At 44.9% G+C, this 26,051-nt stretch overlaps 1 protein-coding gene across 14 annotated transcripts in view; it reads left to right on the top strand.

The window, feature by feature from the left end:
- Positions 1-26,051, top strand: part of EPHA5 (EPH receptor A5) — a 214,683-nt gene that overhangs the window by 179,654 nt on the left and 8,978 nt on the right. For all 14 annotated transcript variants that reach the window (XR_011140751.1, XM_068941125.1, XM_068941123.1 and 11 more), the window contains 8 exons: positions 1,470-1,537; positions 3,131-3,256; positions 4,379-4,564; positions 9,215-9,276; positions 10,105-10,314; positions 12,203-12,352; positions 17,055-17,248; positions 20,588-20,743. Coding sequence is in view for 13 of the 14 variants with exons in the window: in XM_068941125.1 (XP_068797226.1) it covers positions 1,470-1,537; positions 3,131-3,256; positions 4,379-4,564; positions 9,215-9,276; positions 10,105-10,314; positions 12,203-12,352; positions 17,055-17,248; positions 20,588-20,743 (1,152 nt within the window). In the remaining variant the exon portion in view is untranslated. The remainder of the gene's footprint in view (positions 1-1,469; positions 1,538-3,130; positions 3,257-4,378; positions 4,565-9,214; positions 9,277-10,104; positions 10,315-12,202; positions 12,353-17,054; positions 17,249-20,587; positions 20,744-26,051) is intronic.

Raw genomic sequence — 26,051 nt, 5'->3', positions numbered from 1 at the left:
TTTGTTTGTTTGGTTTTTTTTAACAGTGAGCATTTTGCAAAGCTCGTGCCAAAAACCCAGAGCCGAAAGGCTGCTTGGCCTCTCGCAACAAGGCAGGCAGCAGCTCCCTGTAATGGGGCTTCATGCTGAGGGCACGTCTTGTGCAGCTGCCCATTGCTGCCTCCTCCTAATTGCCATTTTGTTTGCGCTAATCATACGTTTTTTGCTTGCTGTGAATTGTACTGGAGCACTCACGTCCCCTGTCCCAAAACCATGGGCAATGAAAGAGAAGACTGTGAGTTTCTCAACTAACGAACTGGCTGTGCACACAGACTGAGTTTGGGTGTCTGGTCCAGATTTGTCCCTCTTCCAAGCTGTGGTGCTCTCTCTCGGGTCCATATGCTTTGCTTTAAGGGTGATCTAATTCTTATATCGGGTTGTTATATCAGGTACTTGGAAAAAAATTGACAGTTACCCATGACAGTTATCCATACTGCATCATCACAGGTTTTTAGCTATATTTATGTGTGTGTGTGTGTGTGGCAGATCACTCTGCCTGCATAGTTACCCTGTAGACTACAGCTTCCCAAAGGCTTGTCCGAGTGAAGCAGGTCCCAGACAACATCCCGTACAAAACCAGCGAGAAGGGAGCAGGATGAGTAGGGGCAAGCAGCCAGAGACTAATAGCAGGAATCTCTGGAGGAGCTGCACCTCCTTATGGCTGCGTTTGCAACTCCAGCATGCGATTCAGCAGCATGCTTTGCATTGCCGGGTGCTAATGCGGGAGCAAAATAGGCCTGATGGTGACTCTGTGCCCTCTTCCACCTCTTGCTGCTGGTCAGGGGGAGTGCATGAATTGCTCCCCAGGGTAAAGGTAGGAGGTGTGCAGGAAACACCAGCAGTGCCAGAAATACATAGGAGACCCTTGAAGGGCAATGAGGCAACAGGTATTCATTTTTTTTAATCCCATCATTTTGCATGTGTATAAGATGGGTATATTGGCGCAAGGGTGTTTTCTAAAGCATCAGAATTGAAAGTCCTGTACCAAATGCTCAGTGTGTGAAGGGGACCACACAATATAGACATTATGATACCTGTAAAAGCAGAGGCTTGGGCTCCGCAGTCCCAGAGACCCCACTTCTGTGATTTTAGTGTTTCATCCCATTCCCCTTCCATTGTCCTTCCTGTTCATGCTGTTTTCTTCCTAATAATAGCTAAATTAGATGTATGGTAGATGGAGGTTTACAGAAGCATCTGTGGGATTTGGAAGCACAAGGCCAATTGAAAAATCAGCAGGCCTTGGGCCCTGAACCACATTAGGGAAATTCCAAGTAGTTTGATGAGCTAAAACTGGGACAGCAGCAATCTGGCCACTTGAGAGTTCGAATTTGTCACTGCTTTGAGTTTTTGTGCTTCATGTGATTGAAGTAATGAGTGGGGTTCATCTATACCACAGACCAAAGCGTTTTTTTTTCCCCCCCCCACCCCAGGCGCTGTGGCTATAGCAAGGCTAAACAAGATCCAGAAGAAGAAAAGATGCATTTTCATAATGGCCACAGTGAGTAAAGATGGACACATGTTTTTGGCTGTCCCTGGTAATGGGAAATACAAGTGGGAGTTTTTGCAGAAACTGTTTTGCTGTCAATTCACAGAAGAATCCAGTTAATTTGATTATTCAGAAGTCCCTATCTTCCCCCACTCCAGGTCCTGCAGAGAACCGAGTCCAGGCTTAACTCTGCACTTAAACAGTCCCGTCAGTGTCAGTCAGTTTTACATGTGCCCAGCAATTCATGCCTGTACATTTTTTGTCCAGGATGGGTCAGACTGAGTGATCTGAGTGCAATGGATCTGTCCACTGAGCCATTTTATTTTGTTCCTCTCCACTGGAGTCTTTGCTGTGTGGCTCAGGATGCTATTAATTTTGCCTGGCTGGCACATAACAGCATCACAGTTTTGTGGTCTGGATGTCTCTGTCCAGAATACCCGTTTTAAACCTTTGCCTTGACCAGGAGTGAGGACGCAGCCCACAGCTACTCTTTGCCTTGAATGCCTTGCCAAAGCAGTAAAGAGTAATTCCTGCTTCTTGCTCATTGTGAGCTTACAGTTAATGCCTGTAAGCTTGTCTGAATATGCTAAATAGATACCTAAAAATACAGACATATGGCTGCTGTCAGTCCTTCTGGACATCTAAAGCTAATGTCTCAAAATGCTAATGTCTCAAAAATCCTTCCTCCGTAAAGTGTTGTGGGACCTGTGGATATGTAACAGCTAGGTGCTTTTTGGTGTGGAAAAGGCAGACGCATCTTGAACAAAAGTCAAATTTCCATTAGTGCTATGTAATGAAGGCAGCAGGAAGCAAATCAATTAAGAGCCACAGTGTAATGTAGCTGTCGTATGAGACTGATGAGCGGTTCTTCATGTGAGTAGCCTTAATGATTGTCAAAACAAACTTATTATAAGGATAATGAAAATACTTTTTCCCTCTCAAGTCCTAGAGAAAAAGCCTGGTATTGATTATATTTATAATGATACAACCCGCAGGCTTTGTTGTACTGCAGATATTCTGTTCATTTAAATTTCAGCAACTTCTGAAATAATGTGGCTGATTGATTAGGTAATACGTGACTGGTAGGGCAGAATTTATTGCAGCTCTCCATCAACCCTCATCCATGCAACTGGCTTTGCAAGTCGTTCCTTTACATTTTTGTTTTTGCCTTTTCCTTCCTGGTGCCCCTTTTCTGTGGGAGGGCTGGTTGTTTGGGCCGCTACTGCCTGACAGGCCCATCTGATGCTGTCAAAAACTTCAAAGGCTTTATAAAGCTTTGCAGTGGAGGAGAATTAGAGATGAGGCCCTGGAGCAAGCAGAGACAGAGCTGCCAGCCCAAGGTCACCTAGGGACTCCTAGAGGACACCTAGAGCAATTCCCGGGCCTGAAGTGAGGTTCCCCAATGGCACGCGTCCTTCTAGCTGAACACTATCATGTGTTTTTCTGAAATACAGTGAAGTTATATGGATGTCACGCACTCAGTTGCACGGCATTTCAAAGCACAAAGCATTACAAAGTATTGTCTATTAATTTTTCCAACAAAAGTCGACTGTTACCCTCGTTTGCCATGACATATGCCATTAACATCGTGATTTGTGTTCACAGTTAAGCTGCCAGGAGTGAGAACCTACATCGACCCCCATACCTACGAGGACCCGAATCAGGCCGTGCACGAGTTTGCCAAGGAAATAGAAGCTTCTTGCATAACAATCGAAAGAGTTATTGGAGCTGGTATGGAAATGCCTTTCCTGCCCCTTGGCAACATGGGAGGGTATCCTTCTTTAACACTAGAAATCAGAGACAGTCTATCAAATATTTGTCCTGTTAGGCACTTTGCAAGTGATGCAGAGTGTACCCTTGTTCCAGCTGAAGTCAGGGAAAAGCCTGTTTTCTGTGATTTTGAAATTCAGTGACTGAACTAAAAACAGCAAAAAACAGTCAGTTCAGACCAAGCCAAATTATTTCTATAGATTCTAAGGGGAATGATTCACTTCATGCTGAGGTTCTTTTCACTGTTTTAACCTTTCTCTGCTCCCCCAGTAAGCTCAGTTTCAAAGCGAAAATTAAGAATAAGAAGTCATTTGAAATGAAACACATAAAAAGAAGCCTGAAGTATTTAACTTCTTTGAACAAAAAATTTAAATTCCCATTTTCTTTCCAGTTAAGTTGTTTGTTTAGACATGCATCCAATCTTAGGAGTATTTTGCATCTCCTGAATTTATGCTTTTGGAGATAATTTACTGTTCACCAGAAAAAAATCCATTTGGGTTAATTAAAAAACAAAAAAAAGTAGTTGCAAAATTGGAAAGGGTTTTTGGTCTATTGCTGTAAAAGGCTAACAAAGTTCCATCTATTTAACTTACCAAAGGAAGGCTAAGAAGCAACTTGCTTGTATTTTTCAGTTATCTCCACAGAGAGATGATACAGGATATGACCAGACTTTTTAATATAGTAGACAAAAACATTATGAAACGAGAGAAAAAACAAATGGGAAGTAGGGATAACTCTTTAAATATAAGAAAATCAACTACTGGAGCAGCTTATCTGTGGGGGAGGGGGGGTAAAACCTATCACTAGGAATGTTTCATTCGACTCTGGGTATCTTTCTAAAAGGCCAAGATTTACAGGCAAGATTTTCCTAGTTTTCTTGGCTTATGAATTACTTGGCTTGCATAATGCTGGCTATTTGAGTAGATGATCACTGTGATGTTCTGCTTTCCACATCCATGAGTGCATGACAGTAGATTGTTGATTAGCTATGTCTGGGAGATAGGCTGTATACTATATATGTTTACTATGGACAGACATATGCTGTGCATTCCGTGATCCCTTTCTTTCCAATTTTCTCTGAAGGGGAATTTGGAGAAGTCTGCAGTGGGCGGCTGAAACTGCAGGGAAAACGCGAGTTTCCAGTGGCTATCAAAACCCTGAAGGTGGGCTACACGGAGAAGCAAAGACGAGATTTCTTGGGAGAAGCAAGCATCATGGGACAGTTCGACCACCCCAACATCATCCACCTGGAAGGCGTTGTCACAAAAAGTAGGTACAAGCTGCTGTGGACCACTGCCTTTAAAGTCAACTGATGGGAGAGTTAGCAGTGTGGGTGGGGGAAGACTTACATAACTCCAGTTACTGCTATGCATCTTATCATTTCTCAAAAACCAGTGTGTCTGAATGCTGCTAAAGTGGCTGCCGGACTTCTGCCTTGCAGATCGTCACATTCTCATCCAGCAGCACCTTCCACTTGCCTTGGGGCCACACAAGAGCAGTTTGAACACAGTGACACCGAGCTGCCCGCTAAGCTTGGAGAGCAGGCTCGCATCTCATTCCTGCTTTTATTTCTTTTGAAACCACATTGGCCCCAGTGTGAACAAAGAAGTGCCGAAAAGTGGGAAGAGGTTTCTCTGGCAGGCAAAGGGGAAGGATTTCGCTACCAAGGGTCTGAAAAAATCCCTGATGATTTCCAGCTGTCATATTTCGAGAAACCAACGAAGCAAAGCACTGGCAAAGGATCTGCAGGAGGCTAGTGTTGGGAATTGTATGTGCTTGCAGCGGGTATAAGCAAGGACAGAAGTTGCCAGTTGGAGTATTTTTTCCAGAAGCAGGGAAGTGAAACAGGAGTGTAGCTGAAGGGGACCAGACTGTGTAAAACTGTTGTTCAGACAAGCTCCCTCCAGATCTGCTAGCATTGCCCGCAGTTGTCCCTGGTGTTGGGATATAGATTATGAGAGGGGCAAGGACCGGGGAAGAGGCTAACTGTGAAATGGCTGGCAGAAATCCCAGCGTGAAAGTTGCTGCCATGTGCCAGTTGCAGTGTGTGTGCAGCTCCTGTACAGCTGCAGCTCGTGCTGTAACTCTGCCCTGGAGGTATGTTCCTGTCATATGCCCCCATCAAAGGGCCATGTCCCCTTGCGTGCCCCCACTAGAAGCAGCGCATCGATCGTATGACCCAGCACAGAGAGTCTGGTACATTAAGCAAAAAGAAGTAAATAAATGGTGAGGTGTGTCTGTGGAGTCCAGGGAGGCAGGCTAAAGTCTAAAGGCTTTGCTGGCTTTGGGAAAGGATGAAAAAGGATGTGACTGAGTTCCCATGGGTCCCGAGGGCAGGACCTCGGGCAGGAGGAGAACTAAAGGAAATACACATCAAGACTCTCTCGGGGTCACCGGATGTGGCCCTTTTATGCGTGAAAGCCTCACCACGTCTGTCCTTCGTGGATAGAATGCTCCCATTTCTAGGCCTGTAGGGATGAGGGATACTGGACAGGAAGTGAGTGACATTCGTATGTCTGTAAAAGCTGCTGCTGACGTGGGCTTGCATCTTTTGCTGACATGGGCTTGAATGTCTTGCTGTTGGGGCCTCAGAGGATGGGTAGGAATCCCCCTTTTAGAGAGGATGTCCTATTTTCCTAGTGAGCTGATTTTCCTTAGAGTGGTAGTGGGCCCAAAGACCATGGAAGGAGATGCCTGGGGACTCTGCCGCCTAATTGAGGGCTCTGAATTTGTTCTGGGAGCTGGCAGTGGGAACAAATGCCAGAGGGAGGGTTTGGTGGGCAGAAAATGCAGCCATAGGCTCTGCCAGTTGTGTTGAACAAATAAACTGGAGACTGAATTTCAGATGTGTTTGCTGAATCTGAGTCACAAAAATAGCGTGGAGCTAGAAATAGTGGGATTACCTTGCTTTCACACAGGTTTCCAGAGACAGGGGAACATATCCAAGCTGGGAGAGGTCCAGGTTTAGTTCCCGTGGGGCCTGTGGGGATTTGAACGCAGGCAGTCCAGGGAACTGCCTACCATGGTCTGGGACACTCTGGGAGGTGCTCTCCAGTGCTTCTGCTGGTAGATATTTCCTTTTGCAAGGTTAATCGCAGAACAGTTTTGGAGGGGAGAGGTTGGGAACCTCTTGTTTATTGCAGATTTTTTCCATCAGCATTCAGCTCTCCGAATGTTTGTATGTAAAAACCTGCTTTTTTCTCTTCTTTTACACAAACCACAGCAAAGTGGTTATGAGTTCCCAACCATGATGCTGTCACAACCTCTTGTTGCCTAGCTTCTCTTTCTGTTCAGTGTTTCAGTCATTGGCCTTCCGTGGATTCAGATCTTTAGGGTAAAATGTCTCTGATGTGTCATAATTTACTTTGGAAGTAAATTAAGCTAAATTGAATTAGGCCATTTTTAATTCTGAATGAGAGTATCCATGTGGGGGTTTAAGGCAGTTTAACTAGCTACTTCAAATGCACACCTTTAGTTAATTTGGATAAATTGTCCTCATTGTCCCCATGCAGACAAGCCTCTAGCTATTTCTGCTTTGCAAAGTGACTGGTGGTCTTGTTTTCATTAGCATCCTATTTTGTCGCTCTGACAAATTGCACATTGCATTAGTACGTGGACGTGAATGACATCTACACACATTTTATAGCCCCCGTAACACCAGCGGGAGGGAACCCTGCTGACACCGAGACTCAGACTAGCCCTTCCAAAAGGCTGATGTTTACTTTTAATTTACTTTTTTGAAAGTTGCTCTGTTTGTGTCTTATTTTGATGCTTTTGGATATGAGGCTAATTTATTCCACAATTACTGTCAACCTGCAGCAGTCAGATAATGAAACATAAGTGCCAGAAGCCTTTGCTTGTTTCTGCTCGAAACCCAAGGCAGAAGCCTGCGGTAGGTCCCTCAGGGTGGTGTCATAATGAGATGCCATTCTTGCTGCAACACTGCCTTTAAGTATCAGAGATAAGGGACTCCCTTGCTATAGTCAGTTTGCAATCTGGCGTTAAACCGGGCACATCATAAATAGCGGCACATTCTACAGAGATTTTTTTTGACAGATGACTGAAGAACCCAGTTCTTACCTTAAATTGCTCATTTACAATGCAGAGAAACCCCTTGCTGGGGTACGTACAGGCTAACAGTGCCAGCTTTGCTTCATTGCTTCTCCTTTCTCCCATTGAAAGCAAAACAAACACAACAACCCCAGAGGCTTTTCAAGATTAGCATAAGGGGAATTTACACTACTGGTAAATTGGTAAATGATCTGTGCCCATCGTGCTGTGTCCATGCGATCCTGGGACCCTTGGTGAGTGTAAAACGAGTTTAGTTGTGGAAGAAACCTGTGACTTGCACTGTTTTGTGCTGCTTGAAAAGTCCCTTCCCTGGGATAACACTTTGGAAGTTTCCTCAGGCAAAGCTGAGTTTGGCAAACGGCTGGAATTTCTTCTTCCTACTAAGCCCAGGTGCTTAAGGAAAAACAGGGTGAAGAACATGGTCTTTTTCATGCAGGAGGGCGAGCAGCCTGCACTCCACCTCGGACTTCCTGCAGGGCCTTAGTCACGTCGCTTAGCCTCGCAGGTGGGGGATGTTGGGTATCTGGCTGGCAAAACCACTGCGAGCTGTTGCCAGCACCGCTCTGCCTTGTCCTGCATCTAGCCGTATCGATTTTCCATGTGTGGCCCCGAGCAGATGAGTCGTTTTGAATGCTAATGCATAAACAAAAATCTCTCTTCCTCCTAGAGGGGCCAGTAATGTTATCCAGGGCCCAAAATATTGTTCAGGGCTCCTAGGTGCAGCGTTCATATCAAAAATAATACTTTTGGCGAGCTTTTAAGTCAGACAATAGCTGTGATATTAAAGGACTAAAGCAGCGCTGCTCCTTCATGCTGCCAAGGTAGTAGCTGCACAGCAATGAGTGTTGTGTTTTGATTGACAAATTCACAATTACCTGGATTATGTAGATAATTTGATAGTAAATTAGGCAAAGAGTTAACGGGAAAGAGGGAAGATTAAGATCAATTCTAAACTGTAGAATAGAATATGAACTGATTTTTAAGAGCATTTACCTTCGTGTGCATGTTATGACATGCAGCAGCTCTCACTGATCATGTCTACGAAAGACATTTATAATGCACTTTAAAAATAATTGACAGCTCCTCTTTTGTCTGGGCTTCATGCTAGCTAATGGAAATTGATTTAAATAAAAAATAATTTACATGTTCTTATAAGATTTCATTGAATTTACAAGGGCTGGAGCACACCACATTAATTATTGCTATGTCATTGTGGCAAGCTAGCGAGAAATTAGATATAAAAACTGAGCAAAAACTATATATAATTACCATTAAAATGACTCAGGCATGAAAATTAATCAAATGAATTTGGAAAAACATTATTATTCCTGTCAACAATAGGAGGTCAGGTCTTTTGTTCTGAACTTTTATTTTGATCCCTTTTTTTAACTCACTGTCTGAATTAGGCTGTATTTGCAGTACGCATCTTGGGAAGGGATCTTGTTATTATTTAGGGGGCATAAAAGGGAGTTTTTATTTCCAGGTGTGCTTACAAGGGTAGTCACGTGGGATGGCATGAATTAGGAGAAGGCTGCGCTGGTCAGCAATGCATAGGTTATCTGGTGTCAGCTTGTGACCTCTTCCTCAAATATCATCTAAACCCCCCCAGGACTTAGTCCTCCACCCATTATATGGGGCTGCCTTTCCTTCCCGTCCTCCTCGAGTCCCCCATCTCTACACACATACGTTGGGGCAATAAGTAATATCATCCCTCTGGGATAGCAGTGTCTCAGTGCAGATTTACTTTTGCCTAGCTGTATATTCACAATCTGAAGTGTTATGAAAAGACTTTATTCTTTTTTTTTTTTTAATAAATTGGCTGCTAATAAATCCACCTCTTCTTTCCAGGCAAACCAGTAATGATAGTAACTGAATACATGGAGAATGGTTCTCTGGATACATTTTTAAAGGTACATTTTTAAAGATATATTTTTAAACTCTTTTCCCAGGGGGACCTTGGTTAAAGTTTGGGTTCTTTGCTGAAGGTTGGTGTCAGTACAAAAGTTTGTTGAGTGCTGGTACAGCCATTAATGCTCCTTTTTGGAGGCAGGAGTAGCTCAGTTACCTGTTTGATCAATATTTATATAGCAGCATGAATAACCTGGTTTGTGCATCAATAAAACCAGATAACAATAAATTGCGGAATATTGTGCTTATTTTAGAAAGCAGTCTGCTGCATGGAAATGATTCACTCGTCCTGCAAAACTTTTTGACATTTCAAGAACACATCCAGGCTGCATCCTAGCAAAATGTAGACTTGTTAGAGCTTTTCAAGAATCATGAACTTTAGAGGATGGAGGAGTCAGGAGGTAGACAATCTGTGTAACGCCATGAGGATAGCCCCGTCTCCCAAATTTTCAAATATTCTGCAGTTAGGCTTTACATTTAACTTGATGCCATTCAGGCAGCTGACTCAGACACAGTCCTCGCTGGTGCTTTTATACACACAGCTACACATGTTCACTCCCAGTAGCAATCTCTTCATCACTCACCGGTGAAAGCAGCTCGCTCTTTAATCTCCAGTTAAAAGAACTACATTTCCTTAGCTTTTTCTCTAGAGAACCTCATCCAAACAATGAGACTTTCAAAAGATTCGTGGTCAGAGCAGGAGAGTAATGAAATGTTCATTTCCCTATTTTTCTTCCCCGGAGACTTGCCTTTGCCTTTTTATTTGTGTGGACGCCGTGCTGAAGGCGCTGGGGCTCTCAGCTGATTGAACATCTCCCTTGCTTTTGCAGAAGAACGACGGGCAGTTCACAGTCATTCAGCTGGTTGGGATGCTGCGAGGCATCGCATCCGGGATGAAGTACCTATCTGACATGGGGTATGTGCACAGAGATCTTGCTGCCAGGAATATCCTCATCAACAGCAACTTGGTCTGCAAAGTGTCCGACTTTGGGCTCTCCAGGGTCCTAGAAGATGACCCTGAAGCAGCATACACTACTAGGGTGAGTTATGGGGATAATGAACTGGTTGAGCTCGAGAAAAATGTATTCACTTTCACATTTGGTATTTAGGCTCTTTAGCAAAGAAGTTTCTACAAATGCAAAGCCCCCAAACTGTGTGCATGAGGATTTGGCCAGGTGTTATCAGTTAATTGTTGTCAGATTAGTTTTGCAAATGCCTGCAACTTTGTGCTGGGAATGGCCAAACAAAGCAGAATTTAATGGCAATCTAATAACTCTGAAGTCTGTACAGAGCACCTGAGTCACATAGCCAGCTTTCTGGAAGTGCCACGTTCCCAGCCCTGTTCTGTTCTCTTTGGCAAATACCAAAGGGAGAAAAAAACCAGAACGTGCTTTGCTTAGGTACCTATGCAGAGATCTAAGCCATGATCTCCAGACCAGCTTAGCCATTTTAAAACATGGCCTAGCAGCTAATGCTCCTTGCTAAGCAAGCATGTTTTCCCCTTCACCTCTGAAGGCAATTTGCCCCCACGTCAGAAGAGGCTGTGGCAGCCTCAGTACTCTGTCTCCTGCCCTGAGGCAGGATCCCCGGCTTCATGGGCATGAGTCCACCTGCCTCAAGGCCATGCGCCCTGAAGCTAGCACAGAGGAAGGCACGAGACAGTGCTGAGAGGGGTCTGACAGCACCCATCTCTAGCAGCACTGGCTCTGCAGAAGACCTCCAGTAGTCGTGGCAGAGGCTGTCACAGCTTAACACCGCCTACTTATGCATTTTTTCCAAGCGTATTGTTTTGCGGGTGATGTCAGCTCTGTGGGTTGTGTTCCCGGTTCCTGAGGAGATTTGGCAGTCAGGGAAAGGCATTTTCATTGCTGGCAGTCACAGCCCAGCACTGGGGCTCTGAGCATGGCTGGACCAGAACCCTCCTGCAGGCGGGAGGGCTTCTGGCCAGCCCTGCTGCGGTGGGGACCGCCCTGTGCTAATTGGCACCACTGAGAATCTGGCCCCTCACTTAAGGCATGCTCTGATAAGCCTGCGAATAAATAGCTGTTGGAAGAAGGGGCTTTTTTTGTTGGTTAATTTGCTTTTTAAATATGTTCCAAATTCTGTCTCTCTCCAATGGCAAACACTCTTAGGGGGCATTCAGGGAGAGTTTCCAATATTTAGCTCGGCACTGGGAGGAATGTATTTTAATGTAAATACATTGAAAAGTATTTTGAGATAAATCAAGGGAGATGACTCTTTAGGCCCAATGAGAAAAGTATTTCTTAATCTGAACTCCCCTTCTCCCCCCCACCCCTCCCAGGGCTGGTCTGAGGTTTGATTTCTAAAACACTAGGAGAAAGAAAGGGAAATAGCAAAGCACATTTGACAGCTCTCCACAACGGATAAACCACCGTGATCTGTGGGAGGTGGCATCATTTTCAGCCTTGCAGCGGAGGCCAAGCAGGCTGGTCTTTGAATGTACACATTTTTGTGCCCACTGCACAGATCCAGCTGCAGGATCAGGGCTTCAAAAAAAAAAAAGTGCTCCTTCCCCAGCAATTTGCATGAAGCTCTCATTAGATCAAAGTCTTCCTCTGATTCAGAGCTGTCTGTTCCTCCTCCGTTCACTCTCGGAAGCTGGGAGCCGTATTCCCCTACCAGCCAGTGCAACATAATTGAGATGTTGATCCTATACATGTCCCAGCATTCAAACAGAATTCAAACAACAAACCTTCAGGACAGCCAATTAGTAGGCAGCTTACAAATGCTTATGGGCTGAGATAATGTGGAGAGGGGCCCTGTGCTGTCAAATAGATTTACTTTAAAATTCGATGTCTCTTTCCAGAGAGAAAGTAGCATCCCTCAGTGCTCTAAGAAGTATTGTTTCATCCTCTTTTGCATGTTCTGTGCCCTCCTCTCCAATCTGCTTTTTTTTTTTCATCCCAGGGAGGGAAAATCCCCATCCGATGGACAGCACCTGAAGCAATCGCCTTCCGCAAGTTCACGTCGGCCAGCGATGTCTGGAGCTATGGCATAGTTATGTGGGAGGTGATGTCCTACGGCGAGAGACCATATTGGGAAATGACGAACCAAGATGTAAGCACATGCAAGTGTTGCCATGTGATGGGACTCAGAGGCTTAGCGTTCATTCTGCTGCCAGAGAGGCAGGACTGGGACGGAGACCCCACTTTAGGACAGTCACTGTAAAAACAGCTTTGCTCTCCCACGTCTTCCCCATGCCAGAGAAAACCAGTCCTCCTGTTGATGCTCTCTTTTGCATCAGCCCTGAAGAGGCTTTGCACAGAGGGAAATGTGTCTGTGCAGAGCCAAGCCTGCTTCCCCAGGCAGACTGCTGGAGCTACACTAATGCTGTTAGAGCTGGAGCCTGTCCCTGTTCTCTCTAATGACAAAGGTCTGCCAGGGGATAGATGCTGATAACTGGCAGCATTTCAATTGCATATACTAACCCCTGCAATCATGGAAAGCAGAAACTCGATGAGTCGTGGTGAAGGCTTGTTCCCTGCACAAAAGCTGGGTGATACGGTATAGCGATTGCAGTTCAGCCTGACATCGCTGAGATCTGGGTTTCAGATGTCCTTGCATTGTGAGTCTTGAGAACAGATTTGCTCCTTCTTCTTCTCCCATCCTTTGCTGTGTCCACTGCGAAGACCTTTGAGTCTGCGTTAGTGCTCCCTCTGCCCTCAAAGCTACCTTCTCGAGCACCTCCCAAGATGCTGACCCACTCTTTACACTAGCTCTGATCCCAGTCTATGTGGAAAGGCTCTCCCTTTCCTCCTCCAGGGCTCCTTCCTACCCTGAGCTCTCCATAAACATTTATCTTTGTCTCAGCTTAAAAAATTGTGAGACTAGGGTGGCTAAAATTTCTGGGGTCCCTCCTTCCTCTTTACAACTCTGAGAAACATGACGTGGAGCTCTCCTAGGATACCATCTAGTGCATGAAGCAGGGGGTCACCTTAAGATTGGCAGGGCCCCCAGAGCAGCTCTGTTACGTGGGAAAAAGTACAGCCATTCTGCCTGTGGCAAACGGAGTCCGTCTTCATTGCTCCCACCTCCCTCCTGCTTCATGTTTGTGGAGACCTGCTGCAGAATGGGTGGCAGATCTTCGCTCTGCTGTGGGCTTCCCCTGGCCCCAGCACAAGGCCTGATGTTTCATCCCCTTTTTCTTTGAACAGCATCCCTGTTCCCTTGACTTTTTGTCATTATGAGTCTTCTGTTTCTCCTATGTTTTCCCTTCGGCCTTTGCCGTCAGTTAATGTTAATAGCTGTCATGCTGGGCTGCTCTCTTGTCCTATCTGCTCACCTGTGTAGTCCAGGAAAGGAGGCGAGCAGTACCTTTGAGGTGGTCACACTGCACGTCTTGCGTGAGAGAAGCGTAGTATTTGGCATGAATGCCCCACTGGTTCTTCATTGCTGACGCTGTCACCTTTGCAGGGAGCTTGGTAAAGCAGCATACATCTACACAGGGGGTTATTTCAATCGTGTACAGAGACTTTCTTCCATGCCCTGTGCAGAGGATGCAGCAATTTAGAGCCAAGTTTTTCTGGTCGCATGGAACACTGTAGCTATTTTTAATGCTGTTGCAAGAGCATAATACAAATACTATTCAGTAAATGCCGGACTAAGATTCAGGCTGGTGCCAGTGAGATAATGCTCCGTGGCCAGGGAGTCCTGGTCTGGATAGTGACCCTTTAAACATCTCCGCCTTGCACAGCTACTCCAAAAAAAACCCAAACGCTACTCTGTCCTGTGGGATGTTGAGTGCGTTTCACTTATCTGAGGAAAAGTGGACAGGGGACTGGTTTCTTTAGCAGCGGAAAGCAGAGAACTGGTGAGACCTTTATGAGCATCAGCTGCTGAAGAGGCTTTGCTTGGATCACCTCTCTAATCTGCATAACTGGCAACTGGCTGAGCGATAGTAGCCTAGGAAACTTAATTCTTGTGGTACAGAAATGTTTCCCATGTGATTTATGCCTTCCCCTACATATCCTCGTGGCCCATTCTTCTTCCCTTGCCTTCTCGTTTTGGCAGAAGAATGAGAGCTGTTAGATTTCATGCTGAGTTTCATGTGGAGAGCCCTGGCGCTTTGCTCACATGAATTTCAGACTCTGTTGCCCACTGGTTTCGGGCACATGATTTGCAATTAAAGCACATTGCTTGCAGGTGTAGTCAGTGGTGAGCAAAGCTGTTCTGCTTGTGTTTTGTGCAAATTGCTCTCACCCATGTCAAAGGAGGTATAGTGCAGTAGGGCAGGCACTGTTACAGCTCCAAAGGCTACACACCACACTGTAAAGTCGCAATGGTTTCTGGATGACTTTCTAAAAATATCCTTTGACTGAACCACAAGATAAGGCTTTGGTGCAGGAATTGTTGAGTGGAATTTTGTGGCCTCTCTTTCACAGGCTGGTAAGTTAAGTTATCATGATGTTAGCATTTTAGTCTTCAGAGTGGTGGTTTTGTGAAGACAGGAGGCTAAAGGTGTTACTTTGGTTTACTGGAATAGACTGTCTCAGGTTGTCCTCTTGCAAACATCATAAATTCAATCACCCCAATCCCATAAGTGAATAACACTTGTCCAGAAAAGGAAAAGAGACAAAATGTCTCCTAGCTGCAAAATTTTGCTCCTCAAGTCTTACAAGGTAGTGTGCACCAATGACCAGAAAAGCAAACGTGCCATTTGCTTATTTTCTAACTATTGTGGTTGCTACCAGTGACTTGATCATTGTTGTTTCCTTCTTTTACTTCTGTTATAGCCAGACCCCCAAGGCACCTTGAGATACAGGAGTATATTTCAGCCTCCCAGCTCCTTGCAGTATTTTGGTACCATTTACCTTGTATCACCAGAACGAATGACATCCTGTAAATTGAGTTAACACTATTGATTGGGATGTTACTGCCAGGAATAGAAAGCATACATAACTCCATTGCAGATGTAGTTCAGATATTCTGAGCTGGTGCCAGATGGTCTGATACTCATCTTGCTACTATTTTCTTTCTGCTACAGCTGGAGGATGATTCCTTATTGTTAAAAATACACACGTGGACATAGCAAATAACGTAGCTGTGCTACATTGAGGTTTTTTTATATGGCAGTTGCAAATTTTGGGTCAGGGATCAGCTGAAAGCATGATGCGAAGAGAGCATAGTATCGTGGGCCTGTTTTTTGATGCTGTGAGCAGAAGCCGTGTTGTAGAAATGACCACTTTGCAATCCTGCATAGGTTGGGTAGAAAACGGTGCAGCTGCTCCACCGAGGAGCGAAATCCGTGGGGATATTCCTGCTGACACCTCCTGGCTTTAGACAGGTCTCTGTTTGAGCACTGCTGGTCTCGTGGGCCAGTTCTTCGGATGTGCTTGGTACCCTTTGAGGAGACTGCAAAGTGTCACGCAATGTCTCCTCTACTACATATGCCCTAAGGAGATCTGAGGTTCCCACTGCTGCTGCTCAGCCAGTTCTGCTCATTCCTAGAATTTCCCTGCTTGACAAAAAAAAAAAAAACACACGCACATGGCACAGGATGGATTGAAAGTCATATACGTGGTCCTGAATTTTGGAGCCTTCTGAAAAATAACGTCAGCCTGACGTGGCTCTTACGGTACTGCCCATCAGGGGATTAAAGAGCTCTGGATCAAGGAAACAACTTAACATGCTAACTGCACAGTCTTCTTTTTAAAAACAGGATGTTTTCAAAGCAGAAGTGAGACAGTGCCTAGAATGAATGGCGTTTGAGGCTGCCTTTGGAGTCAGTGAAGTGCTGTGGTTTTTCACATGGCGTTCACCACCCACAAGAGCTGCTTCCAGCCCCTTTGAGTCAATGAGTGGACTTGGAGCGGCGGGTGTGAAGAAGGGCTGCCGAGGCTCTCTTGGCATGCTCACACACCCTTATGGCCTGAAATGAGAGCTGTGTTCTCCTGAAAAAGTGTTAAGGTTTTTAAATGGGAACTGTTGCGCTCTGACCTCTATTGTAAATCTATCAAAAAATGGGGGAAACGAGTTGCTTTATTTATTTCTGCTCTTGTTTAGCCATTTTTGCTTCAAGAGCACAAGCAGCACATATGCATGCCAGTTGTTTTAGCTTTAGAGCCATTGATGGTTTGTATTTGAAATCAGTGCAACAACCCTCCTCTGTTTCTAATTTACATACTCTTGTGCTGACATTTTCAATTCCTGGCAGAAATGTGGACACACTAAGAAACAACTAGACCCAGACAGTATTGAATGATATATGAGATGGTTGCTCTGCCTCAGCCTTGAATCCATCCATCAATTAGCATTCAAAGTCTCTTTTGAAATACAGTCAGACTTTTATTACTGTAATACAAATTTGTGGTCTAGCACATGCCTTTTCATTTAAAAAGAAGCCCACAACTGAATAAACAAAATTGCTGTACTCCAAGGCACTGCTAGGAAGCCCCATAGGCTGCTGTTTGCAGTCTGCAGCAGGCTTAGGGAGTTAACCTGGTATAACCTGTGGAGCTCAGCTGAGCCTTGAACATGTACAGTGTGAGATTTATCCCACCCATTCTACCAGTGCCTTGGCTCTCTAGGTTCATTTTTCAGTGACCAGAAATTAATTATTCAACCCATCCTGTAGAAAATGTGAAAGATAAGGGGGTTGGGGGGTTACTGGGCTTGCTTCTTGTATGCAGAGGTTGCAGGGAGAGAGTTGTTGATAAGCATATTGCTGACCTCTAAGTTCCCTGTTTTCATCATTTTGCATTTGGGAAAAGGATGAGAGGAAGAATAGCAACCCAGCAGCCTTGTGTTTTGTCTCCCATAGGTGATTAAAGCCGTGGAGGAAGGCTATCGCCTGCCAAGTCCCATGGACTGCCCTGCTGCTCTCTACCAGCTAATGCTTGACTGCTGGCAGAAAGACCGGAATAGCAGGCCCAAGTTTGACGAAATTGTCAGCATGTTGGACAAGCTCATCCGTAACCCAAGCAGCTTGAAGACATTGGTTAATGCATCGAGCAGGTATAAATTCAGGCCAGAGCCATTTCTCAAAGCAATATTCTTGTCTGAATACCTGCTCCTGTGTAGAATTACCACTTATTATTTGGCCAGCTCACATCCTTGTGTGGCTGTTCCTCCAGCTTCATTATGTCCAGAGGAGTTTTCCCAAATCGACTCTTTCCGTTTAAATTGGCAGACAGGTGAGCAATTCAGTTACTTTATAAATGCAGTGCTGCTGCCACAAGGAAAATTACTGTGGCCTCTCTTTCAGAAGCTGAGTGTCAGCAGTATTTGTAGGTCTATGATAAATCTGCCTCTGCTCTTACCCCAGGGTTAGAGAGAGCAAGACTGAGCCCATGAAGCATATAGTAAACATTGCTCAAATTATCTCCCTGTTGACTTTATCCTGGTAATATGAAGAGGAGAGCCTCTTGGAGAAACCCTTCAGATGTGCAAAGCTCACAGAAGTCCAAGCGCATCCTCCCACAACTGTCCCCAGTCCCGTTAGCCATCACCTCCCGTTCTGGCAGTCTTTGTAAACAAAAGAGGATCTTTGTGATTCCCAAAGAATTGTACCCAAATGATTTTCTAAACCGCATTAAGTGAACAGAGCAGCCGCTGTGCAGTTAAATATGAATCTCAAGAGCTACACAGCTACGAATAAGGTCAATATGGTCAAGGAATCAAATTGCGCTTGGGGAAAAGTAGAGATTCATATTTTTCAGTAAGTTCCAGTCTTGGAGTCTTGGAGACGGGTTTTTTTTCACACTGTATAAACGAGCAGTATTACATCTGAGCCATGTATGTCACTAATCACTTGGTGCCTCGAAAGGTCATGAAGGAGTGATATATATATAAATCACTGCTGTTTCACTGATGTCAGTGGAGTTCCACTGATTAACACTGTGTGAGGCTCTGGCACTTCAGAAAAGTTCATTCTCAGAGGAGGGGAAAAAAAAAGACACAAATCATTATACGGATAGCACTTTAACAGCAATGAGGTACAGATATTAAGACAAGGTTACGCTGGCAGTGTGGACCAAAGCTGATTTACTGTCTGAGTCTTGCACAGTGGCACATGGCCCGTATCCCCTATTGCCTCTAGATTGCACATCCTGTGCTGGCCTCCTCCTTTCACAGGAACAGGGCCGCAGCTTTTCTCTGCAGTCCTGAAGTGCCTGTGGTTGCAAAGCCCGGACATGTGCTGTACCAGGGAATCTCATGCACAAAGGAGAAGCTCTGTCTTCCAGCTAGGGTCGAGTATCATGTCCCCATGTATGGTGTCTCATACACTGGGAGAGAAGAGACATAAAACCTCGGTACATTTCACTTTTAAATACAAAATAGATCTGATTCCTTGGGCTATGTCACATGCATCATTAACCATCTGAAGAAGAAATTGAAGAATGAATCTTACTAGCAATTAGTTGTAATGTCAGTCCCAGCAAACCTGCAGGAAAAGGTTTATGATAGCACAAAACATGTGATGTTTCTCTTTTATTTTCAGTTCAGAATAGCCATTTTGAAGGCATGCTACATTGTGGTTGATGTACTGCTATCCCAAATGGTTATTCTAGAAAAGATGAAAATAGACAGAAAACCATTTACTTGAGTTGCTAAGCACTTTGCTGATATTTTATTGCATGTACAGGTCAATCCAATTCCAAACTGCTCCTTTTCAAAGTTGCGCTAGGTATTTTTGACGTGGATGGAGCACCTGAACAGCCAGGTTTTTGTGGCTGTTTCTTTAATCATAGAATGCCATGCCCGGACCACAGTGTTTCCAAATGAAGCATTACTTCAACATACAGCAGCTGTAAAGGACTTTCTTTTATATATGTAATGTATTCTTTATAGAAATTCTTGTTAATGCAAATAAGGGAGGAAATCACTCTCCACATTACAGCGTGTACATATCAGTAGGTACCTCATGACATTAGTGATGAAAATCCACTTCTCATTATGATTACTTAGGAGTTTTGGATTCCTCATGTGTATAAAATGTTATGGGAAGCCATTATGCTCTTGGTACTGCAAGCATTCATGTTTTATTGGACCCTTCAGCATCACTATTAAATAAACAAATAATACTAATGCAATCATAAAATACACGAAGATTCCTGAAGTGCTAAAATAATATCCCAGCTCTGTTTCCAGCTACAAATCTTTTAAGTCTAATTCTCACAGTCAGAGGCTGATCCAGCAAATGCTTTTTCTGGTGGGTAATAATCTTGGTGCCAGGTTTATATTAGCTTTATGTCCTAGTGTGCAAAGCAGGGGCCAAAGCCAGTGTCTTTCCCTACTCGCCTAGCTGACCTTGGACAAGTCCCTGCACTCTCTGCACTTCACTGGAAGAATGGTGGACCTGTATACAACACGGGTCTTTTGCACCATGTGTTATAGTATTTCTGCTACGGTGAAGGGTTATTATATATCTGAGTTATTTCTTCCATGCATGGCATAACTGAACAGGTAGCAAATTGTCATGATGGGGTTTGAACCAGGCTATGGAGCTGGAGTCTCATTTCTATTTCTGGGCTAAATGATGAAGCTCACCTCGAGCCTGGAGTTTGGTTTGGAGTGTTGCTGCTCTCTGCAGGACTTGCTGGATGATAGCCACATCTGAAAACGTGGCCTAAGTTGGCAGGAGCTGGCCCCAAAGTGTTAGCGGCAGCCTGCCATTGACAGTCGCTGCTGGGAAATGTAATCTGGGTTTTGGCTTCCAGGCTCTGGGCTGTCTGAAGTTAATTATTAGCTTTGAAGAAAGAGGAAAACGGAGCAAGAGGAGCAAAGCTGAAGTCCTTGAAGTGGGAGGGATTGGGGGAAGCAGTGAGGAAAGGCAGCCTCCATGTGTACAAGAGATGACAGCAAAGGATGCTAACCCCCATCCTCAGCTGAGGCTGCTTCTTTCTGCTCATGTTATGGACCCAACAAAGTGGGCAAAGGTACAGGTGAAAAGACATGTTAGAGATGTTGCAAAGTCTTGCCTAGCTAATCCTTCATAATCATTTCTTTCCTTTTTGCTCATGAAACAGGTGTTTTGAAAGCTTTTACATCAGCCTTTCTGAAATTAATGGTAAAACGGAAAACTTTGGAAAATCCCTTGCCAAGCTTATCAAGGGGGTAGTTCCCTCCACCTCATTTTAGTTGAGCTGCACTACCAAGGTTAAGCAACAGCTGCTGATGAGAGACAATAATTACCACTCACCGCGTGCCTGACGAGAGGATTCAGGCTGCAGTAATCACTAGAGTATGCAAGAAAAGAGCCGTCTCCACCATAAAAAAGTGAGTGACTGAGTCATGTTGAGTACCTCTTGATACTGATTTTCTTTGCTTCTCTGTTTTTGCTTTTGTTTTTAGAGTATCAAATTTGTTAGTAGAACACAGTCCGGTGGGGAGCAGTGCCTACAGATCAGTAGGCGAATGGCTGGAAGCTATCAAAATGGGACGATATACGGAGATTTTCATGGAAAACGGATACAGTTCGATGGATGCTGTGGCTCAGGTGACTTTAGAGTGAGTAGTTTCCAGATCATTTGCACCTCATTTTTTGGAGTTGAGAGTGGTGGGAGACAAACCTTTCAAATATAAGTAAGGAGAAGGCTCCAAAAAGGAAAGCATTACTCATTGTTTGCAGTCAGCAGTTTCCAGGGAAGTTTGCTCTTTTAGCGTCCATATTGACGAAAACAAATGCAGGCAAGACCAGAGCTTACCGTCACTATATTGGCAGCCAGCACCTTGGCTCCTTTGCTCAAATAAATTAATGCTTGAGTCTGAATAATTGACAAGCGGCCCTCTGACATAAAAGTAGTTGATTATGTGAGGTCATTGACAAAACTAAAAAAAAAAAAACCCTACTAGTAAATATGTCTGATTTAGAGTCCCCTCTGAGCTGAACTGGCTTTACACTAGCTGGTTTCAGAAGTCACCCAGATTTACCCAAGAATGAGTGGACACTCAGCCCAGTAAACAGTAATGGGATTCAACGTTAGTCTAACACATAGAAATAAACCTAGACACAGCTGATGTCTGCACAAGAGCATTAGCAAATACACATCTCTAGGTGACAGGCTCCCTGGCCTAGGCTCTTCCTTCTAAACTTCTGCAGGCTTCAAGCAAGCGTGAGTTGCATTTTCACTGCCTTTCTCATCAGCAGGAATTGCACCCAGCAGGAACCAAAAGCTGCTAGCAGGCTTTGATCAGTTATTTGTTAGCCAGAATATTGCAAGCAAGGCTCAAATCCTGCCTTGGAGCCTGCTCCTGTTCTGCTGACGGCATCAAGCCAGCAGCCCTGATGCTGTCAGCCCTGGTGGCAGGGCCAGGTCCACAGCACCCATTGTGCCCTCCACGTTTTCACATGTATGTGCTTGCAGTTAGGGCAGCAACACTACATGACTTGGTAAAAATGCCTTGGGGCTACTGGTTTATTATGCTCTACCTTTAATCGCCTGTGTTGTTTTGTATAATCACATCCATACTTTCTTCCTGCCACTTATTCAAACTTAGCACAGAGCCTGCATTTCCAGCTGGGTTAACTTGAGCTTGTGTTAGCGCAGGCATTGAGGCAGAGTGGGAAGGATTAGGCTCCATGCTTGGGGCTGCTTTGGAAGAGATCCTGGCTCCTCCAATTACCAGCAGGCCAACGCAACCAGATGGCCAGCACGCCTACAGAATCACTGCAGAAGAATAAGGAAAAAACGACAAAAAAGCCCCACAGAACCACAGTGTTTCTCCTAGCTGTCACAGGGTTTTCTATGGAAATGCACTGCATAGGGTAGGAATTCCTTTGCACATGGTGCAGAGCTTTTCAATCTTACCATCAGAGCAGGTTCCAGTGGAAAATGCAGATTCTCTAAAATATATCACAGACTTGTCACTGTTTGGCAGCAGAATTATTCAAATAAAAGAAATAATTAGGTTTTACCATTTCTTAAACAAAACTAATTTGTTCAGATTCAGAATTTTCTATGAATATTTTAAGAGCTCTAAAAGAAATGCTCAAATCAGAAGTGAAATGCTTTGGTTTGGGTCAGAGAAAATTTTTGCGTTGAACCCCAAATTATAAGGCGCTTTTCACTTTGATGCATTTATTTTTTTACATTTGTCAGTAAATCAGAAGTTCACTTAGTAATGTAGCTCTACCCACTATCTTAGCATCCCTCTTGCTAGTGCGCTGCCAAAACTAGGATAGCCTAACTCCCTCGTCGGGAGGGTTGTCTGCATTTCTTCAAAATCACACAAAATGCAGAGCTTCATAAAAATGACATTATTATTAAGTATTCTTTAGCTTGCACATGTATAATTTATAAGTAATACAAGGATCGATTACAACTGTGCCAAATAGCCACTGTTTTTTGGTATAAAATCTCAGCAGGCTGACCCTCAACTCACTAGCCCCACTGCCCATCACAGAGCCACAATTTTCTTCACCTCTGTTCTCCCTGACTTTGCATTTGCTCTCTTTTCTTCCTGTTTGCAGCCATGATCTCTCTTTTAATCTGTTCCCTGCTTCCTCCTGCTGCTTCTTTGCCTTTACCTTCTTCTGGCTTTACTTTCTCCCTCATTTTACTCTTTTGACACTCTCTCCCATCACATCCTCCTAGGTAAGCTCAGGAAGTGTGGGCTAGACGAGTGGACAGTGAGGTGGATTGAAGACTGGCTGGATGGCCGAGCTCAGAGGGTTGTGGTGAATGGCGCAGAGTCAAGTTGGAGGCCTGTGGCTAGCGGTGTCCCCCAGGGGTCAGTATTGGGTCCAGTCTTGTTCAGTGTAGTCATCGATGGCCTAGATGAAGGGACAGAGTGCGCCCTCAGCAAGTTTGCGGATGAGACTAAACTGGGAGGAGTGGCTGACACAGCAGAAGACTGTGCTGCCATTCAGAGGGACGTGGACAGGCTGGAGAGCTGGGCGGAGAGGCATCTCCTGAAGGTCAACAAAGGCAAGTGCAGGGTTGAGCACCTGGGGAGGAATGACCCCCTGCACCAGTACAGGCTGGGAGTTGACCTGCTGGAAAGCAGCTCTGCCGAGAAGGACCTGGGAGTGCTGGTGGACAGCAAGTTAACCATGAGCCAGCAGTGTGCCCTTGGAGGGGGCCAAGAAGGCCAATGGTCTGCTGGGGTGCATCCGGCAGAGTGTTGCCAGCAGGTGGGGGGAGGTGATCCTGCCCCTCTCCTCAGCCCTGGGGAGGCCTCCCCTGGAGTGCTGTGTCCAGTTCTGGGCTGCCCAGTGCAAGAGAGACATGGCCCTCCTGGCGAGAGCACAGTGCAGGGCTACGAAGAGGCTGAGGAGACTGGAGCATGTGGCCTATGAAGAACGGCTGAGCGAGCCTGGCCTGTTTAGCGTGGCGAAGAGCCGACCGAGAGGAGATGCGGTCGGTGCGTACAGGTCTGCGAAGGGAGGCTGTGACGAGGATGGGGCCAGCCTCTTCTCCGTGGTGCCCAGTGACAGGACAAGAGGCACAAAGTGAAGCCCAGGAAGTGCCATGTGACCCTGAGGAAAAACCTTCTTTCGTGGGAGGGTGCCAGAGCACTGGAACAGGTTGCCCAGCGAGGGAGCGGAGTCTCTTTGCCTGCAGAGAGTCCCAGGCGCCTGGACGCGCTGCTGTGCAAGGTGCTCTAGAGGAGCCTGCTTGAGCAGGCAGGTTGGCCTCCATCATCTCCAGAGGTGCCTTGCAACCTCGGCCATTCTGTGAGTCTGTGATGCTTACTTTTTTTTTTTTTTTTTTAAGTTCATTCTTCTCTGTCTCTCACACATTTCCTCCTCTTTTCTTCCTTGCCTTATGGAAAACTTTGGAAAAATAGTCCATTTTGAAAGAAACCCTTCCTTTATCTGGACCAGTTCCCCAGTTTCTCCTTCTGATTGCTGAAAGTGGTTACCCACAACAGGGTTCTTGAGGGAGTACCCTTTTATATGAAGACATGTTCAGTAGGAGACATGGAAAAGCAGTTAAGAAATATACCCACAAAACTTTTTTTTTTTTTTTTAGAAAAAAAGAAAAAAAGGGCAGAGGCTTTGGGACTAAAATATTCTCTGAATCCATCTGACTAGCTTATATTAAAACAAAAAAATTCAAAAGGTCAAAGAATATCTTCGTTCTTAAAAAGAAACTTTATTTACTCAGATTTTTTAAATTAAAATCCTTTAAAGAAGATTATGAAATGATCTGCTTAATTCCTTTTCAGATTTTTAAATGCATCTATATATTTACCCATCAGCAGTCCAGAAATTTCAAAAACATCCTCCCCAAAATCTTTTCAAGCCAATCAAAAGCTATTTGAAAAACATTTTTCAGATTGGCAGTGAACCAAGAAATCCATTTTCTGTGCAGTTCTAGCTAGAAAGGCAAGTTGTTTTAAAAGTTTTTAAATCAGATTATAGCTGCCAGAGATGCTCTGACCCTCACGAGCTGCAAACCGTATCTCACCTCCTCAGAGTGCCAGTATGTTGTGTATAGCACAAGTGTCATCTTTGGCCACTCCTTTAGTGGCCTCCTCCCCATGGAGACAACGTATCGGAGCTGCTCAGGTGCAGCTTTTTTCCAGGCTTTCCCAGCAGCAGAGCAGGACAGAGGCACTGATGCCCTGGGAGCCTCTGGGCGTTTTTGGGAGGGTGGAAGCTGAAAGGAGATATTTCATGAATCTATCTTATCTTATAGTTCACTCGCTCACTTCTGTCAAAGCTGGAAAAAAGGGCAAGAAGTTGAAAAGCCCTGACTTCACGTAGTGAAGCGCTGCCTGGTAGGTGAGGGCTGTGTGGAGCAGTACTGCGGCCAAGGAAGTGGTCTGTGGATGGGCATCTTGCAGAGGTGGCTCAACTGGTTTTATGGGGGCTAGATCAACTACTAAAAGAAATGCAACTGGCAGCCCACAGTTCAGCGTGGGTTAGCTTATTTCCCCTGGGCCGTGAGCAAACTCTGGAACTGTTGGCACAACTGTCTCCAGCCAGGCTGATAGCAGCATGAGGACCACACTATTGATTTGACTCTTAAAAATGTGTTGGGAGGCTCTTTTGATATGGAGCAATACCATACTTGTACAGCTCTGTCACTTTTCCACTTGGGAAATTTAGACAAGCTCTGCTGATTTTGAGGTTGCTTCATCAGTTTTTCTGAGTTGGCTCTAGCTAGGTGGTAATATATGTCAGCAAATAAAACGTAAAGGATCCAGAGCACCTGAGACGGAGATGCTTGTGCAAGGCATCATGCTTCTCCAATAGCTCCGCCTTGGACATTTGCGCCTGTGTTTGTGGTTCAGCTAGAGGGCTTGGCCCTGTTCAGGTCTGTTTTGGGGAAAATTGGGGAAGATCAATTAAAAAGCCAACCAAACATGCAAAAACAGGGCCTCTCTGATACCTGTCAGACACATTACAAAACACAAAAGACTCAGCTGTTAAAAAAAACAGCATAAACTTCAGAGGCTTAAGAGGAGAGATATCCCATGTTTAAGACCTGAACCGTAGGCTCAGGCTGGTGTAAACTGGCAGACTGCCCTTAAAATCAGTGAAGTAAAGGAGAGAAATACTTATCTGGCTTCTGTGGGGGCTCATCTTAGATTCTCCCAGGTTCTCCAGAGAAACTCTGGGAAAGAAATAACCTTGGCACATGCAAAGTTCTTTAAAGGTTAGTATATTTGGGGGGTTTGTTTTTGTGGGGGGGGGGGGTTATTTTTCTCCCCATGAAAGGGAAGAACAAAAACATTTTGTGCCCTGCAAATGAGAATTCAGGTTAAACATTCCTTGTCATTTTTAATATAGGCAGCTGTTCAGTATATTCCAGAGCTGGGACTTGGGGGGATCAGGTGAAAAGATCTGAACGTTTGGAAGTAGGTT

Source organism: Struthio camelus, chromosome 4 (assembly GCF_040807025.1).
Source record: "Struthio camelus isolate bStrCam1 chromosome 4, bStrCam1.hap1, whole genome shotgun sequence".
Taxonomy (NCBI): domain Eukaryota; kingdom Metazoa; phylum Chordata; class Aves; order Struthioniformes; family Struthionidae; genus Struthio; species Struthio camelus.
The sequence above is the reverse complement of the archived record's forward strand: the minus strand, read 5'-3'. Positions and strand labels throughout refer to the sequence as shown.